Source organism: Sarcophilus harrisii, chromosome 2, assembly GCF_902635505.1.
Source record: "Sarcophilus harrisii chromosome 2, mSarHar1.11, whole genome shotgun sequence".
NCBI classification, from domain to species: domain Eukaryota; kingdom Metazoa; phylum Chordata; class Mammalia; order Dasyuromorphia; family Dasyuridae; genus Sarcophilus; species Sarcophilus harrisii.
This window is the reverse complement of record NC_045427.1, coordinates 247365867-247385295: the sequence shown is the minus strand read 5'-3', so window position 1 is coordinate 247385295 and position 19429 is coordinate 247365867. Positions and strand designations below refer to the sequence as shown.

General features: G+C 35.9%; 1 protein-coding gene across 4 annotated transcripts in view; it reads left to right on the top strand.

The window, feature by feature from the left end:
- PNPLA7 (patatin like phospholipase domain containing 7) overlaps positions 1-19429 on the top strand; it is a 226450-nt gene that overhangs the window by 167150 nt on the left and 39871 nt on the right. For all 4 annotated transcript variants that reach the window (XR_004231932.1, XM_031951881.1, XM_012554075.2 and 1 more), the window contains 3 exons: positions 1398-1566; positions 3405-3587; positions 4030-4148. Coding sequence is in view for 3 of the 4 variants with exons in the window: in XM_031951881.1 (XP_031807741.1) it covers positions 1398-1566; positions 3405-3587; positions 4030-4148 (471 nt within the window). In the remaining variant the exon portion in view is untranslated. The remainder of the gene's footprint in view (positions 1-1397; positions 1567-3404; positions 3588-4029; positions 4149-19429) is intronic.

Here is a 19429-nt window from a genome sequence, read left to right as displayed (position 1 = left end):
ACTTATTGTGTATCTAATTTATATTTTAATATATTTAACATCTACTGGTCATCTTGCCATCTATGGGAGGGGGTGGGGGGGTAAGAGGTGAAAAATTGGAACAAGAGGTTTGGCAATTGTTAATGCTGTAAAGTTACCCATGTATATATCTTGTAAATAAAAGGCTATTAAATAAAAAAAAAAAATACTGTTTGCATCAGTTTCCTCCTCTGTAAAATGAGCTGGAAAAGGAAATGTCAAACTGCTTGAGTGGTTTTTCCTAGAAAACCCCGAATGGGGTCACAAAGTGATTCACAACTGATATGGACTGAACAGCCACAGAGCATAATTCAGTAGGCATAATAAGCCTTACACTGTTCTATGTTTTTAAAAAAAATCATTTTCAAAAGTACAGGAAGACGAGACATAGTTGTCATTTGTAATTGTTGAGTCATCTTCAGTCATGTCCAACTCTTCATGACCCTCTTTCTTAGCTCATTTTATAGATGAGGAACTGAGGTAAACAGGGTTAAGTGACTTATCCAAGATCACACAGCTAGTGTTCACTGTGCTACCTCGCTGAGGAAGATAGTTAGTATTCGTTATTAGCAAGGTAATGTGATAGCCAAAGAAAAGCTAATACTTTCTTGTGTTTCATTAAGAGAGACATAGTTCCCAGGAATATGGAAGTGTAGCTGTACACTGAATTCTGCTCTCCTTGAACCTCATGTGGAGTGTTCAGTTTGGGGTGTCAGTTTGAAGGAACTAGGGATGTTTGGCCCAGAAAAAAGAAGACTTGGGGTGTCTTCAATATTTGAAGGGTTGTCATGTAGAGAAGGATTGCATTTATTTTGTTTGGCCCCAGAGGGCAGAACCAGGTGCGATGGATATGAATTGAAAAGAAGCCAATATAGGCTTGATGTCAAGAACAACTTGCTCATAATGAAAACAGTGCCAAAGTGGAGTGGATTTCTTGAGAAGTGACAAGGTCTCCCTCCTTAGAGGTCTTCTGTCAGAGACTGGATGCCCTTGTTGGGTAGGTTATAGAGAAATTTCCATTATTGTGGGGTTTGGATTGAATGACCACTGAGGTCCCTTCCAACTCTTAGAGGCTGTGATTCTATGGTATTTGCCTCAGCTGGGGAAAGTACTCTTAGCATTGGAGAGGTTCTCTATTATTGGACATAGCCTCTCCCAGAGAAAACCACACACGCTGAGCAAATGGGAAAGAAAGAATGCTGATTTAATCAATTTTGCCATCTGGCTGCCAACTTGGAGAGGCTGTGGTGATTGAACATATGTGTGGGCTGAGACATTTTTGGTCTTTGTGTGTAATGTTCTGTCTTGTTCAGAAAATGGCCTTCAGGAGAAAACAGTGTAGTGGGCATTAATGAGGTCTTGCTTTGTGTGTCTTTCAGTATTCATGAATACAGATTATCCAGTTGGCTGGGGCAACAGGAAGACATCCACCGCATTGTTCTCTACCAGGCAGACAGTACCTTGACCCCTTGGACCCAGCGCTGTATTCGGCAGGCAGACTGTATCCTGATTGTTGGGTTGGGAGACCAAGAGCCCACTGTGGGCGAGGTGAGAGGATAGTTTTACTAGTATGAGAAAATTACTTATTTGGCTCTAATTTATCGGGGTTTGTTGTTTGTGGATTGGGTTTCCAGAGCATCAAGCATTATGGAAAATAAGGGATATAAAGAATGAGAAAGAAATACTGTTTCTAGAGTCATCTGATGCTTACACCTATTTGATTTAGACAAATCACTGAATCTCTCTGAGCCTCAGTTCTTCAGCTGTGAAATGAAGCCATCTCTTCTGGCTCTGGATCAATGATCTTATGATCTTATTTCAGTAGATCTTATCTAAACTGGAGTTGTTCTGAGATGCCTTCTGTTAATTGGGAGCTAGAAACTGACACTTCCAACTATATAATTTCATGGACCAGATGTGCCTCATCCAAATAGGGTCTGCTGCTAATTTTTTCCATAAAGGAGATATCTCTAGGCCAAGCCCTTTCGGTCATTTGCCAAAAGAAATCTGCCTCCCCTCCATCTCCCTATTTTATGCTTCATCAGTTTGTCTATGCTTGGAAGATGGATTCTCATCCGGCTCTCAGCTCTTCACAGAATTTTGCCTCATATATATTCCCTTATCATATGGCATACTGAGGTCTCTCATGAAGTGATAAAAGTTTACAAAATTTTAAATAGTAGTTCCTAATATAGATGTATTATCTAACCCTTAAGCTATAGATAGTATGTTGATGAAAAAAATACATGGTAGATTGAGAGGATTTTTCTGGGAGAGGTCATTTTCCTCTCCCATCCATTATCACAATATCCCTTTGAGTCCCCAGGAAAGTTCCAAAAGTAAGTTTTCTCCCTGTTTAATCCCTATCATGCATCATCATATAGTATCCTAGATTTTTCTAATTTTTTAAAAATGCATTTTCCTAATTGGAACAAGAGGTTTGGCAATTGTTAATGCTGTAAAGTTACCCATGTATATATCCTGTAAATTAAAGGCTATTAAATAAAAAAAAAAAAAAAAAAAAAAAAAAAAAAATGCATTTTCCTTGTCTATATAACTCACTTGTAAGCTGTTATAAGACAGAGATGGTGTCTTTCGTTCAGTTATTCCCCATAGTGTCTTTCTCAGGGCTGAGCATATAACAAATGCTCAGTAAAGATTAATTGTTTAATAGAGCACATAATCAGGAAAGGCCAAACAGAGCGAATAGTATATAGTAAGGAGTTGGCCAGTGTTTGCCTGATCTACCCTGGGTCTCTTCTGCTGTATGTTCATGTCCACTAGTCCAGGAAATCTCGGGTATTAAGCCCTATAGTATAATCAGACTCTGTTAGAATCGTTTATTCCAACTGTACTCACAATTCATATTTATAAACGAGTATTCCAGTTCCTTATTTACATACAAAACTAGACTTAGCTTCCTTTGGTACAGCACAACTAGAAGACATTGACCTCCTGGCAAAAGGAACTATAGAAGCTACTCTACTTAGAATTCATATAGTTCAGAGACACAGGGAGTTAGATGGTCTCAGGGGATATTTCTTTCTGTTAATTCAGGGAAGACTAATATTTATCTTTATAAAAAATACTTGCTTTAGTCAGACAGGAAATAATGACCCTTACACTGTTATTAGAAGGTATTTTAATGCAAGGAGTAATTTACCATCAACTTGATATATGTTCCCTGGTAGCATTTTGTTCTGCAGAAAGTCTTTCTACAATATATAAGTCTAAAACTGAGCAGAAAAAAATATATTAAGGCTCATAAACTGAAAGTTGGTCATGAATATGTGAACATATTCCATATTTTCGTCTTCATCTTGACCTCAATCTATTAGACCTAAGCCTGGGGCAAACGAGCATCTGATGATATCTTTTTCCTTTAGCTGGAAAAAATGCTGGAAAACACAGCCGTTCGTGCTCAGAAGCAATTGATCCTACTTCACAAGGAGGATGGGCCAGAGCCTTCCCGCACAGTTGAGTGGCTTAACATGAGAACCTGGTGTTCAGCCCACTTGCACCTTCGCTGCCCCCGTCGGGTCTTTTCTCGCAGGACTCGGGCCAAAGTGGTAAGAGTCAGAACAGTCTGAATTTGGCTTCTTAGTTTGCTTTCCAAAATCTGGCACTTGAAACTCCTGAATCCTATATCTGATTTCTCAAGTTATGCTCATTAAATAGGCTGTGAGTAACATTTTCCCTAACCTGTCTCATGGAGATGATGGCATTTGGATTAGAAAACTGCATTTCAGTGCCATGACAGTAAAGAGTTTCTTTTCTTGGAATCTCATACTTTTGTAGGCCCAAGTCACAGCACTGTCCACCAGCACTGGTGGCTCTTCTGAGAGCATAGGCTGGCTAAATCTTACACATACACTTCTAGTACATTGAAGGAAGCAAAAAGGGAAACAAAATAATAAGGCAAGGTTGTACTGATTATGTGCCTGGGCCATGAGAAACATTAGTCCTGTCATTTGAGAAACATTGGGTGAAATATTTTTCTCTCTCTTATAGATGGAAATGTATGAACGTGTCTTCCAGAAGTCTCCTGATTTGTACTCTGACTTTTCCCGCCTGGCTCGAGTTTTGACTGGAAATGCTATTGCATTAGTGCTTGGAGGAGGAGGAGCAAGGTAAGTTCCTTTGATATACCTTCCAAAATTCTGAGCAGAACTTTGGAAGATTTTCTTTAGATCTGGTAAGCCATTTATTTTTCACTATTGAGCTCTATTCTCCCACCTTCTAGTGTGAAGATGAGGTTCCTCTGCAGTAAAAAGGTTGAAACTGCCAAGAAGGTATTCCTGTTCAGGACTTGGCTGGAGTTAGTTTTTGAATCGTGGTCAAAATCCCCTAGAGGGATTTGTGGGGCATCCTGCATAGTGTGCATGCCAGGAAACAGAATAAGAATATCAATAATTAACCTCCATAGAAAGCTCTGCCAAGGGCCCCCGGCCCTATGAAGATTTATGATTTTGTAGAAGTCTAGATAATAAGAAAAACTTTGATTGTAATTGTTCTTCTGATTTACAATTTTGATCTTCATTAGTTTCCTGAAAGTTTTTATAAATGTCTCACAAGTGGGGCAGCTTGATGATTCAGTGGATGGAGCAGTAACCCTGTAGTCAAATCTAGTCTTAGGCACTTCAATACTTATTAGCTGTGTGACTCTGGGAAAGCCCCAATTGCCTTGCAAATGCTCCCCCCCCCCAAAAAAAATGACTCACAAAATTTTTTGAAATTACGAATCTTTAAACCCTAAGGATCTTCTTAAAAAGATGATTCTCAACACAGATTGATTCCTTAAAGAACTTTTAGATTTAAATTTTCCTTCTGTTCATATCTCTCTGGCTCTTATCTTTTCACTTAAATTATCAGTTCCCATGAAGATATTATTGTATCCTATTTTTATTTGCCTTCATCCATCCCTTATTTATTTATTTATTTGTTTATTTATTTATTTTATTATTATAGTAACTTTTTATTAACAGAATCCATGCCAGGGTAATTTTTTTTTTTACAACATTATCCCTTGCACTCACTTCTGTTCCGATTTTTCCCTCCCACCCTCCACCCCCTCCCCTAGATGGCAAGCAGTCCTATATATGTTGAATATGTCCTAGCATATCCTAGATACAATGTATGTGTGCAGATCCAAACAGTTTTCTTGTTGCACAGGGAGAATTGGATTCAGAAGGTAAAAATAACCCGGGAAGAAAAACAAAAATGCAAACAGTTTACATTCATTTCCCAGTGTTTTTTCTTTGGGTGTAGCTGCTTCTGTCCATCGTTGATCAATTGAAACTGAATTAGGTCTCTTTGTCAAAGAAATCCACTTCCATCAGATTACATCTTCATACAGTATCGTTGTTGACGTATATAATGATCTCTTGGTTCTGCTCATTTCACTTAGCATCAATTCATGTAATTCTCTCCAAGCCTCTCTGTATTCATCCTGCTGGTCATTTCTTACAGAACAATAATATTCCATAACATTCATATACCACAATTTACCCAACCATTCTCCAATTGATGGGCATCCACTCAGTTTCCAGCTTCTAGCCACTACAAACAGGGCTGCCACAAACATTTTGGCACATACTGGTCCCTTTCCCTTCTTTAGTATCTCCTTGGGGTATAAGCCCAGTAGAAACACTGCTGGATCAAAGGGTATGCACAGTTTGATAACTTTTTGGGCATAATTCCAGATTGCTCTCCAGAATGGTTGGATTCGTTCACAGCTCCACCAACAATGTATCAGTGTCCCAGTTTTCCCGCATCCCCTCCAACAATCATCATTATTTTTTCCTGTCATCTTAGCCAATCTGACAGGTGTGTAGTGGTATCTCAGAGTTGTCTTAATTTGCATTTCTCTGATTAATAATGATTTGGAACACTCTTTCATATGAGTGGTAATAATTTCAATTTCATCATCTGAAAATTGTCTGTTCATATCCTTTGACCATTTATCAATTGGAGAATGGCTTGGTTTCTTATAAATTAGAGTCAGTTCTCTATATATTTTGGAAATGAGGCCTTTATCAGAACCTTTAACTGTGAAGATGTTTTCCCAGTTTGTTGCTTCCCTTCTAATCTTGTTTACATTAGTTTTGTTTGTACAGAAGCTTTTTAATTTGATGTAATCAAAATTTTCTATTTTGTGATCAATAATGGTCTCTAGTTCGTCTTTAGTCACAAATTTCTTCCTCTTCCACAAGTCTGAGAGATAAACTATCCTATGTTCCTCCAATTTGTTTATAATCTTGTTCTTTATGTCTAAATCATGGACCCATTTTGATCTTATCTTGGTATACTGTGTTAAGTGTGGGTCCATGCCTAATTTCTGCCATACTAATTTCCAGTTATCCCAGCAGTTTTTGTCAAATAATGAATTCTTATCCCAAAAGTTAGTCAAACACTAAATTGCTATAGTTGACTATTCTGTCTTGTGAACCTAACCTGTTCCACTGATCAACTCATCTATTTCTTAGCCAATACCAAATGGTTTTGGTGACTGCTGCTTTATAATATAGTTTTAGATCAGGTACAGATAGGCCACCTTCATTTGATTTTTTTTTCATTAATTCTTTTGAGATTCTTGACCTTTTATTATTCCATATGAATTTTGTTGTTATTTTTTCTAGATCATTAAAATATTTTCTTGGAAGTCTGATTGGTATAGCACTAAATAAATAGATTAGTTTAGGGTATTGTCATCTTTATTATATTCACTCGACCTATCCAGGAGCACTTGATATTTTTCCAGTTGTTTAAGTCTGACTTTATTTGTGTGGAAAGTTTTTTGTAATTTAGCTCATATAATTCCTGACTTTCCTTTGGTAGATAGATTCCCAAATATTTTATGCTGTCGACAATTATTCTGAATGGAATTTCTCTTTGTATCTCTTGCTATTGGATTTTGTTGGTGATGTATAAAAAAGCTGAGGATTTATGGGGATTTATTTTATAACCTGCAACTTTGCTAAAGTTATGGATTATTTCTAATAGCTTTTTCATAGAATCTCTAGGGTTCTCTAAGTATACCATCATATCATCTGCAAAGAGTGATAGTTTGGTTTCCTCACTGCCTATTCTGATTCCTTTAATCTCTTTCTTGACTCTTATTGCTGAGGCTAGTGTTTCTAATACAATATTGAATAATAATGGTGACAGTGGGCAACCTTGCTTCACTCCAGATCTTACTGGGAAAGATTCCAGTTTTTCCCCATTAAATATGATGCTTACTGATGGTTTTAAATATATGCTCCTGACTATTTTAAGAAAAAGTCCATTTATTCCTATACTCTCAAGTGTTTTTATTAGGAATGGATGTTGGATTTTATCAAATGCTTTTTCTGCATCTATTGAGATGATCATATGGTTTTTGTTAGTTTGCTTATTGATATAGTCAATTATGCTAATAGTTTTCCTAATATTGAACCAGCCCTGCATTCCTGGTATAAATCCTACTTGGTCATAGTGTATTATCCTAGGAATGATTTTCTGTAATCTTTTGCTAATATTTTATTTAAGATTTTAGCATCAATATTCATTAGAGATTGGTCTATAATTTTCTTTCTCTGTTTTCAGCCTACCTGGTTTAGGTATCAGTACCATGTCTGTGTTGTAAAAGGAGTTTGGTAGGACTCCTTCAGTCCCTATTTTTTCAAATAGTTTATATAGCATTGGGGTTAATTGTTCTTTAAATGTTTGGTAGAATTCACATGTAAATCCATCTGGTCCTGGGGATTTTTTTAGGGAGTTGGTTAATAGCTTGTTCTATTTCTTTTTCTAAGATGGGACTGTTTAGGATATTTACTTCTTCCTCTGTTAATCTGGGCAAGCTATATTTTTGAAGGTATTCTTCCATTTCATTTAAGTTGTCGAATTTATTGCCATAAAGTTGGGCAAAGTAATTCCTAATTATTGCTCTAATTTCCTCTTCATTAGTGGCGAGTTCTCCCTTTTCATTTTTAAGACTAACAATTTGATTTTCCTCTTTCCTTTTTTAATCAGATTTACTAAGGGTTTGTCTATTTTGTTGGTTTTTTCATAGAACCAACTCTTAGTTTTATTAATTAATTCAATAGTTTTTTTACTTTCAATTTTATTGATCTCTCCTTTTATTTTTAGAATTTCAAGTTTAGTGTTTGACTGGGGGTTTTAATTTGTTCCTTTTCTAGCATTTTTAGTTGCAAGCCCAATTTGTTGACCTTCTCTTTCTCTACTTTATGCAAGTAGGCCTCTAGAGATATGAAATTTCCCCTTATTACCGCTTTGGCTGCATCCCACACATTTTGATATGATGTCTTATTATTGTCATTTTCTTGGGTGAAGTTATTAATTATGTCTATGATTTGCTATTTCACCCAATCATTCTTTAGTATGAGATTATTTAGTTTCCAATTATTTTTTGGTCTACTTTCCCCTGGCTTTTTGTTGAGTGTAATTTTTATTGCATCATGGTCTGAAAAGGATGCATTTACTATTTCTGCCTTACTGCATTTGAGTTTGAGGTTTTTATGTCCTAATATATGGTCTATTTTTGTATAGGTTCCATGAACTGCTGAAAAGAAAGTGTACTCCTTTCTGTCTCCATTTCGTTTTTCCCAGAGGTCTATCATATCTAACTTTTCTAGTATTCTATTTACCTCTTTGACTTCTTTCTTATTTATTTTGTGATTTGATTTATCTAATTCTGAGAGTGCAAGGTTGAGATCTCCCACTATTATAGTTTTGCTATCTATTTCTTCTTGCAGCTCTCTTAATTTCTCTTTTAAGAATTTAGATGCTACACCACTTGGTGCATATATGTTTAATATTGATATTGCTTCATTATTTATGCTATCCTTTAGCAAGATATAGTGCCCTTCCTTATCTCTTTTAATTAGATCAATTTTTGTTTTTGCTTGATCTGAGATCAGGATGGCTACCCCTGCTTTTTTTTACTTCACCTGAAGCATAGTAGATTTTGCTCCATCCTTTTACCTTTATTCTGCATGTATCTCCCTGCTTCAGGTGTGTTTCCTGTAAACAACATATTGTAGGATTCTGGCTTTTAATCCATTCTGCTAATCACTTCCTCTTTATGGGGAGTTCATTTATGTTAAAATTACCAATTCTGTTATTTGCCATCTTGTTAACCCCTATTTATGCTTTTCTCCTTCTTTCCCCTTACCCCCTGCCCAGTATTAAACTTGTAGCACCACTTGCTTCTCCAGCCCTCCTTTTAGTATCCCTCCTCCCCACCTTAGAGTTCCTCCCCCTATCTTACTCCTTTCCTTCACAGTTTCTGTATTCCCTTCTGCTTAGCTTATTTCTTCCCTTTTCACTTTTCCCTTCTCACTTTTCAATGAGATGGGAGAAGTTTCACCATACATTGAATATGTCTAAAATTTTTTCTCTTAAACTCAATTCTTATGGCAGTAGAATACCCACTATATTCATCCCCCTCCATTCTTTCTCTCAGATATAATAGGTTTCCTTTGCCTCTTTGTGAGATATAGTACCCCCACTTTACCCTTTTTCTGATACAATGTCCTTTCCACCTCTTAATTCTAGAACAAGGTATACATGTATTTTTTATACATCTTTACAGCAGAAATATAGTTCCCAAGATTTCTTTTTACCTTTTTAGGTTTTTCTTGAGTTCTATATTTGCAGATCAAACTTCTTGTTAAGTTCTGGTTTTTTCACCAAAAATAGGTGAAATTCACTTATTTCATTGAATGACCATCTTCTTCCCTGGAAAAAGATGCTCATTCTGGCTGGGTAAGTTATTTTTGGTTTGCATGCGGTTCCTTAGCCTTCGAGATATCATATTCCAGGCCCTTGATCTTTTAATGTGGATGCTGCTAGATCTTGGGTGATCCTTATTGTGGCTCCTCTATATTTGAATTGGGTTTTTCTAGCCGCTTGGAGTATTTTTTCCTTTGTTTGAGGGTTCTGGCATTTGGCCACTATATTTCTTGGTGTTTTGATTTTAGGATCCCTTTCAGTGGGTGATCGATGAATCCTTTCAATGTCTATTTTACCCTCTGTTTCTATGACTTCTGGGCAGTTCTCTTTGATAATTTCCTGGGAAATAATGTCCAGGCTTTTTTTTTCATCATATTTTTCTGGGAGTCCAGTAATTCTCAGATTGTCTCTCCTAGACCTGTTTTCCAGGTCTATTGTTTTCCCCAGAAGATATTTCACATTTTTCTCCATTGTTTGGTTTTTTTGGTTTTGCTTGACTGATTCTTCTTGTCTCCTTGAGTCATTCAATTCCATTTGTTCTATTCTGATTTTCAATGAAGTGTTTTCTTCACTCACTTTTTTATATCTTTTTCTAATTGTCCAATTTGTTCTATGGAATGTTTTTCCATTTTGCCAATTTTATTCTTTAGTGAGCTATTTTCTGTTTCCAGTTCACTAATCCTATTTTTCAAGGATTTGATTTCTTTATCCACTCTGTCTTTAAATGAGTGAGATGACTTCTCCAGACTCTCTTGCCAAGCCTCCCTCTCCTTTTCCCATTTTTTTTCTAGCTCTCTTGTGAGAGCCTTTTTAATTTCTTCTATGAGATTCATCTGTGCTGAGGAACACATGATCTCCTCCTGTGGGGATTCACCTGGAGATAATCTGTTTTTAGTCTCCTCGGGGTTTAGAGTCTGTTCTCTGTCCGTATAAAAGCTGTCAATCGTTAAAATCTTTTTTAACTTTTTGCTCATTCATCCATCCCTTATTTTTAAAATATTGGTTATTTTCCCTAAGACTTTCACTTATGTTGCTGCTGCTTCATATTTATTTAGAAAAAAAGTAGAGTCAAAGAGTCAGTGGAAGTGAGATGATGGAGAATGCCTTTCTTTTTGGAAGAGATTCATTAGAATTATATTTGTTGATGATATATTTAAGAGTATATTATGAATGTTCATTCTTGAATGATGATAATGCTGATCATAATAATGCTTATATGTGTTCAGCACTTTTCAGTTTACAAATCCCTTAATATACATTCTCAGATTTCATCTTTGCAATGACCTCATGAAGTAGGCACGCCAGGGATTATAATTATACTTGAGGAAGCAAAGATCCAGAAAGATTAAGTGATTATTGATATAGATCTCCTGACTCCTTATTCCAGTGCTTTTTCTCATACAACATATTGTGTGAAGACCACGTATTTTAAAATCATCCAGAGTCAGGAATTTAGGTTAGGGGAAAATCGTCAGTCTTTATTCTCAGTGAAGAAAGATCGGAGGTGGAAGAGAATGGGCAATAGCAATGTGTCAAGAAGCTAGCTAGACCAGCAGCCACATGACCAGCAGCTAGGAGTATGGAACCCAGGCCCAATCTCTCCCAGCTTCTCTTCCTGTCTCTCTGCCTCCACCCACCAAAATCGTCATTTCCTATACAACACATCAGGACTTGCACAGAGAGTGGGTGGGGGCCATTCTTTATCCAAGCATGTATATTAATAGAATGTAGTCCAATTACTATTTAGCTTCATGTGCTTGGGACCTCAGTGCATCAACTCAAGCCTCAGCCCATTACAATACTGAGAATAAATGCAGCTAGTAGTTACATTATAACTTAGTGAAACCTGGTCCTATGTCTATCTTTTGCTAAGGTAGAAGTTCCTGTGGCACTTACTAGAAGCCTAGAAAAGACATCATGCTTAATTTCAACAAATATTTTGTCTTAGGTGTGCAAGAAATCATGTAGATGAAAGAAGGGTGATAAATGACATGTTATTTTTTCTTCAATATGTTTATAATCTAATGGGGGGATACAATATGAGCAAAAATAAGTGTGATAAAATGATAGGAGCACTGGTAAAATGTGAAAAGAACAAAAGAAAGAATCAGCCAAAATACTCTAATTGAAGGAAGAAAAGATTATTTTAAACTGGGGTTGGAGGGTGGGGTGAGAGGAGGTAGGGATGAAGAAAGGCTTTGTGAAAAAGGGACCACCTACACTGGCCTGGAAGAGGGTTCAGTTATCATAAAGGAGAAGCAATGAATTCAAGGCATGGAAATTTTGGGAGGCAAATGTGTTAAGAGAAGAGCTACTTAACTCACTTTAGCTTAGCTGCAATATGAAGAATGTAAAGGAAATAAGGTGAAATAAAACTGGAAAGGGAGTTTGGAGTCAAATCATGGAGACTTTTTAAAATACTTGGCCAATCTTAGAGTTTTTATTTCATCTTATGGTGAATAAAAAGGTATATAGACAGTCATGATCAGTCTTGTAGAAAGATCAGGTAAGAAGAACTGAAAGACAGTGTGGTATAGAAGAAATAGTACTGGAGTTAGAAAGAGATGGTCTTGGTTTTATATCCAGTTCTACTATTCACTAGCTCTGTGACCTTGGCCAAGTAACTTAATCTCTTACAGTGTTAGTTTACTCATCTATAAAATGGGGATGATACTATCTTGTTCTACCTACCTTGTAGAGTTGTGATGAAAATGCTTTGTAAACTAAACCTATACAAATATGGACTTCTATAATATTATCCACCTGATATGTGAGGAGTTCTGAACTAAATTGATTAGCCATTTGTGTGGAGAGGGAAGAGATTTATTATAGCGTTAACAAGAATTGGTAGTGAGGCTGTATTTGGTTGGTGAGCAAGAAGGAAGAGTAAAAGATAATTCTAGCCTAACGAGTCTGAGTGACTGGACAAGTGATGGTATAGTCAAAAGAAATAGAAAAGTTGGAATGTGTGATTAAGTTCTCTTTTGGACTTGTTTAGTTTGAGGTGTTGAGAAAGAGAAACCTGAGGGAATTCCAGATGGTAGAATTAAAACCAAGCTTTACCCTGATACTCCTTCTCAATAAAGAGTTAGAGAACACATCAGACTGAATTCTGATCAAGAAGCCAAAAAGAAGTCACAGGGAGCCTTTTTTTTTTTTTTTTTTTTTTTTTTTTTTTTTTACTGTCCAAGGTAGCTTAGGGAGACAGATGTCTGAGGACAGTGGAACTGGGGGTCTGAGAGAATTCTAGCACCAAGGAAGTGACTGAGAGAGGGCCAAGAGAGATCACCAGAAAGATCCCAGAGGATGGGGGTGCTTTGTAGTCACCCATTGTGTCTCCCACATGAGTAGCCCACCACCCAATACTAAGTTAGAATTAGGAAATATTATGAGTGTTACTGAGCAAAGAACAAGTTCCAGAAGAAGCAGATGGTCGTTGTGTGGCTCTGGTCCCAGGAACAGAGCACAGTGTCCCAGACCAAAGAGAAGCCAGCAGTTCAGTCACTCTGAACCTGGAGGGCTTCCCAATGGGCTGGTGGTGACGGAGTCAAGAAACACTTTGCTGAAACACCCAACCAGAAACTGCCTGGAGGGCAGCAAAAAGACCTCTGCCCAGATCATACAGCTTTGGGATCCCTGAAAGCTGCCAGGCCTCTAGCTAGAGCTGTGAAAAGAGCCAAACATTCCACAGGGAAAAGAGGATGGGATACTGAGATAGAGGATATACTTGGAAGTTATGGAGAAGCCACCAAATTAGAGAAGGGGCAGCCAAGGGTGTGAAGGTATTCCATACATAGCAGACTATTTATGGTTGTTGTAAGTGGAATTAAAGCACAAGATATAGATAGACTGACAGTACATCCACTCCTTGGCTCCTGAGTTCCTTTCACATTCCCCAAAATCCCTGGGAGTCAAACCTGTAGCACTGAAAGTTCAAGTTTTGAGGGCCCTAGGTATCAATGCTATTGCAATGGGGAGGGAGTTTGGAGTTGTGTTCCTTTATACTTAAACATTTTCATTGAAAATGTTTGTATTGTTAACAAAAAAAATAACCCAAGAGAGATGTCATCAGCAAGTTGGTGGGATCAGAAACTAAGTTGCCAAGGTTTTAGTAGTGATTGGTTGTGAAGAAGTAAAAAGCAGTGAATATAAACAATTTCTTTTTGAAGTTTAATAGTGAAGAGGGTATATGTTAACCTATGTTGTAGTGGCACTGAACTTGGAGCACTTATAAACCTAAAAACTGTGATTATGAGTAGCTTTACTTCTGGAGTCTCACTGCTCTTATCTGTAAAATGGAGATAAACTTGAATTACTTGCCTTCAAGGTTGTCATGAGAAAAGCACTTTGTAAACTTTCAAGTTCTATATAAATGTGAGTTGTTATAATGTGAAGGGAAGGTAGGATGAAAGGAAGGGTTTTTTGTTTGCTGTTTCAAGTTAGTTTTTTTTTTTTTTTTTTTCCCCAAGAAAGAATGAATGAAGCCTTGGGAAATATTCCCACTTAGGGAACCAATTAGAGGACCAGATAAACAGCAGAAGATACCAGAATGAAGTTAAATAAGGATGTAAGCCAGAGAAGAGTAAAATCACATAAGCTCAAGGAAGAGTAGTGTACTAGACTTGCAATCAGGAAAACCTGAGTTCAAAGCCTGCCTCGCATACTAGCAGTATAATATCTGTGTATTTTCTTTAGTCCTGCAGCATCAGTTTGTTTACAGGTAAAATGAGGATAATAATCATACCTAATTTTCAGGATCAAAGGAGATAATATATAGAAAGTTCTTTATGAGTCTTAAAGCCCCATATATGTGCTAGCTATTATTTTTTTATTATTGAATGGCTAAATAAAAAATCATTTATTAAGCACATTTAGTGTGTACAAAACATCATGCTCCATATTTAACCTCTATTGGATTGCTTGATATCTTGGGAGAGGGGTTGAGAAGAAGGAGGGAAATCTGGAACAGGTTTTGCAAAGGTAAATGTTGAAAACTGTCTGCATTTTGGAAAAATACAATATTATTAGAAATTAAGACTAAAAAGCAGAGAAGGAAAAAAAATCATTGTGCTAAATCTTGGCGATACAAATAGAAAAAACAAGGCAGTTCATTACTGCAGGAAGTTCACATAGGGCAGACACTATTTGTAGGTTGTAATTACAGGAATGGTCCAATGGTACTTAGGGTTAAGTAAAAAAGTAGATAGTAATGCATCTTTGATAGTGTTTGTTCCACTGATAAAAATCATTCATTAGGAACACTGAACCATTTAATAATGCCAAGGACTTTGATGTAAGAACTTTCTTTTCTGGGTCTTTAGTAGTTGTGGGTCCTAAGGAAACAAGGTCCTAAGTAGTACCTGAAGAAGCAGGACCCAGGTCTCATCTCCATACCACTGCTTCCCTGGACAGTTCTTGGAGAGAGGGCCTTGGTGGGTGATTTCACTTACAGGATTCTTGAAGGTTTCATTTTTATCTCTTTCAGGAAATAATCACTGGATTCTTTCAGTTTCTGTTTCAGGGTGATTTTCTTGAAAGATAATGTTTGGGCTCTTTTTTTGATCATAGCTTCCTGGTAATCCAATAATTCTTAAATTATCTCCCCTAGATCTACTTTCCAGGTCAGATTTTTCCAATGAAATATTTCACTTTTTCTTCCATTTCTTGCCATTCTTTTTATTTTGTTTAATTACTTCTTGATGTTTCATGGAATCTTTTAATTTTCATTTGCCTAATTGTAATTTTTAGGGAATTATTTTTTTTCAGTGAGCTTTTGTGCCTTATTTTCCATTTGGTCAATTCAAAAGAGTACCTTTTTTTTTCATGTGGCCAGTTCTGCTTTTTAAAGAGTTCTTTTCAATACATGTTTGTTCCTCTCTTACCTATTCTGTCTATTATGTCTTTTTCAAGGTGTTATTTTCTACAGTATTTTTTGTGCCTCCTTTACCAAGCTATTAACTCTTTTTTCATTATTTTCTAGTATTACTAATTTCTTTTTCCAATTTTTTCTCTATCTCTCTTAATTGATTTTTAAAATCTCTTTTTAGTTCTTTTGAGGCCTCAGAACAATTCGTGCTTTTCTTTGAGGCTTTGCATTTAGTTCCTTTGATTACACTGTCTTCTTCTGAATTTGCATTTTAATCTTCCCTATCACCATAGTAACTTTCTGTAGTCAGGATTTTTTTTTGGTTTGTTTGCTAATTTTTCTAGCCTATTTTTTGACTTTTGACTTTATTCTGGGATGGAAGGAGTACTGTCCCAAGCTTCAGTACTTTTGTGCTACTGTTTAGAGAGTGAATTATGGGGGTCTGTAAGTTTTCATTTCTTCCAGGTTAGTATGTTTTGAGCAGATATGTATTTATTCTCTTCTGGTCTATGCTCTGATCTATGATCAACCATAAGCATCCTTTTCTATCCTGGAACTGTGACCAGAGTTTCTATTCCTCTTCGGCCTCCAGCTCTAGTGTTCTCATGCTCTTCCTTGCTCTGGGGCTGCAACTCAGTTTTATATATAAGCAATGTAACAGAATCATGCATTCGGTGCCATCAAAGGAATCCCTGTAATCTCCTTCTGATCAGTTGTCCAATCCCTTTCTGGACTGTGGGTTGACAGCTCTGGAAGCCACTGCTGCTACTGCTGATTTGGTTATTTCCAAGGCTTACTGGTTTGCTGGGGCAGGGCCTAGAGTGGTATAGCTTGCACTAGACTGTGCTCCATTCTCCCCCTGGTGCAACAGACCTTTTCTGCAAACTTTTGAAGTTGTCTTGGGCTGGAAAATTGTTTCACCCCATCCTTTGGTGGGTTTTGCCATTCTAGAATTCATTTTCAGTCATTATTTAAAGTTGTTTGGAGAGGAATTTGGGAGAACTCAGGTGAGTCCCTGCCTTTTCTTTACCATCTTGGCTCTGTATCTTCCAAATATGGCCTTTATATCTAAAGCAGAAATAGTCAAAATAGAGTAAGAAAACAACAAATCAATATCACTAATGAATATTGGTGGAAAATTTTTAAATAAAATTTTATCAAGGAAACTACAGCAGTATACCTATATATTATGTAACTGGCTGGATTTATACCAAAAAGTTCCAACTGATTCAATATCAGGAAAATTGACTATTATTAATACTAAGAACAACAAAAATTATATAATATCAATAGATGCAAAAAAAAATCTTTTGAGAAGATAATAGAACATGGTATTTAGATTTTTTGAAATAGATTTTTCCTTAAATGTGACAAGCAATATCTATCTAAAACCAAGAGCCAGTATTATCTGAAATGACAAAAGCAAGCAAACAAATAGATGCATTTCCAGTTAATGATAAAAGGGAAAGCAAGGATGTCCATTATTACGCTTACCATTCACTATAGTCCTAAAAATGTTAGCAATAGCCCTAAAACAAGAAAAATAAATTAATGGACTAAACATAGGCAAAGAGGGAAAAATCATCTCTTTTTGCAGATGATATGATAGTATACCTACAGAATCCTAGCAAGTCCACTAAAAAACTAATGAAAACAATAACTTGAGTGAAGTTGTAAAATATAAAATAAAACTACAAATCATCACCGATTAGGTATATTGTCCATAAAACCTGGCATTAAAGGATAGAAAAATTCCAGTTAAATTTACTATAAAAATATAAAATAATTAAGAGTCTTCTTGCCAAGATGCACAAGAACAATATGAACACCATTAAAAAATATTGCAAAGAGATCTAAATAATCAGAGAAATTCTAATTGCTCATAGGTAGGCCAAGCCAATGTAATAAAAATGACAACATTTTCTAAATTAATTGCTTACTCAATGTCATGCCAATCAAACTTCCAAAGAATTGATTACTTTAGGGAGCTAGAAAAATATGGCAAAATTCATCTGGAGGTACAAAAGGTCAGGAATATTTAGAAAGTCATTGAAAGGAACTGGGAAGGAAGAGGTGGTAGCATTACCAGATCTCAGATTATACTACAAAGCAATAATCATCAAAACTATTGTTTTGAATATTTAGTTTCTTCACCTGTAAAATGAAGGAGTTGGACCTTTAAGGTGCTTGCCAACCTTATTGAATATTGTATTGAATAAGTAATAGAGAGGTTGATCATTGAAACCCATTAAGTATACAATATACAAAGTACATTAGCCTAATATCTGTTTAGTAAACCCATATACCTCAGCAATTAGAGCAAGAACTCACTATTTGACAAAAGAGAGGTAGGGATAAAAGGAAGGAAGGGAGGGAAGGAGAGAGGAATGAAAAGACAGAAGGAGGGAAGGAAGGAGAGAAGGAAGGAGGGAGAAAGAAAAAGAAAAGAAATGTTGGGAAAATTGAAAAGCAGAAACTAAATATAGATCAACATCTCATGTTTCAATATGAGCTACAAATAAGTACATGACTTTGACATAAAGAGTGACATCATAAATTAGAAAAACAAGGAAAAAATTATCCAGTGTTTGGATTTTGGAAGAATTCATATGCAAACAAGTGAGAAAGAATTGCAGAAGATAAATTAAAGCAATTTTAATTATAAAAAATTTAAAAGTTTTTCCACAAATCAAACCAGTGCAGCTACAAATAGAAAAGAAGCAGATGAATACAGAGGGGGAGTGGGAAATCTTTCTTACCTTGGTTATCAGGTTCATCTGGTCTTATTTCTTATAAGTTGTCATTTCTAAAATATATGAAAAATTGATTGAAATTTAGAAGACACAACAGAAGAAAGAATAAAAGCTGTTTCCCAATTAAAAAATGGTAAAAAAAAAATTTTTTTTTAATTTCACTTTTCAAAAGAAGTCCAAGCTAATACTCATTTTGGAGTAGAGAAGAGAACTAATTCACAAATATTTGAGAAAGCCTAATTAGAACAACTCTGAGGTTTCAGCTCACGTACATCAGATTGGCAAACAAAAGGAAAAATAACAAATGTTTGCATAGCTATAGGGAAAAAGGTAAATTAATGCTTTGTTACTGAAGCTATGAACTGGTGCCGCCATTCTGGAAAGTAATTTGGAACTCTGCTCAGAAGCCTGTAATGACCTAGCAATATTTTTATTAGGCCAGTACACTAAAACGATCTAAGAACTAGGAAAAAAGGATCATATGTACAAAAATTTATAACAGCTTTCAAAAAAATTAGATTTTGTTTTTTTTTCAATCAGCAAAAATTAGCTTTCTCACTTTTCTACCCCAGTCCCCTTCCTCAAATTAAGAACTAAAGAAAAATAAAACTTTGATTATCTACATTTATAGTCAGTCAAAATAAATTTCCATATTAGCCATGTCCAAAAAAAAAAAAAAATTGTTTCATTTTGTTCTCTGAGTTCTTTAATTATCAGGAAGCAGGTAGCATGTTTTGTCATTATTCCCCTTCACTAATGCTAGTTCATCATTAAGCTGAGAAAAATACCAGTTCTTTCAAAATGATTTGCCTTTACCATATTTTTGTCATCATAAATTATTCTCCTGATTCTGTTGACTTCACTCTGTGTCAATTCACATAAATCTTCTCAAATTTCTCTAAATCATCTCCTTCTTAATTTTTTATAGCACAGTGGTATTCCATCCCATTTATACGTCATAATTTCTATTCCATAATTTATGAGAATCCCCTCAAATTCCCATTCTTTGCCCCCCCAAAAGAGCAAAACGATCTCTCCCTTTTATTTTCCTTCTCCTCTA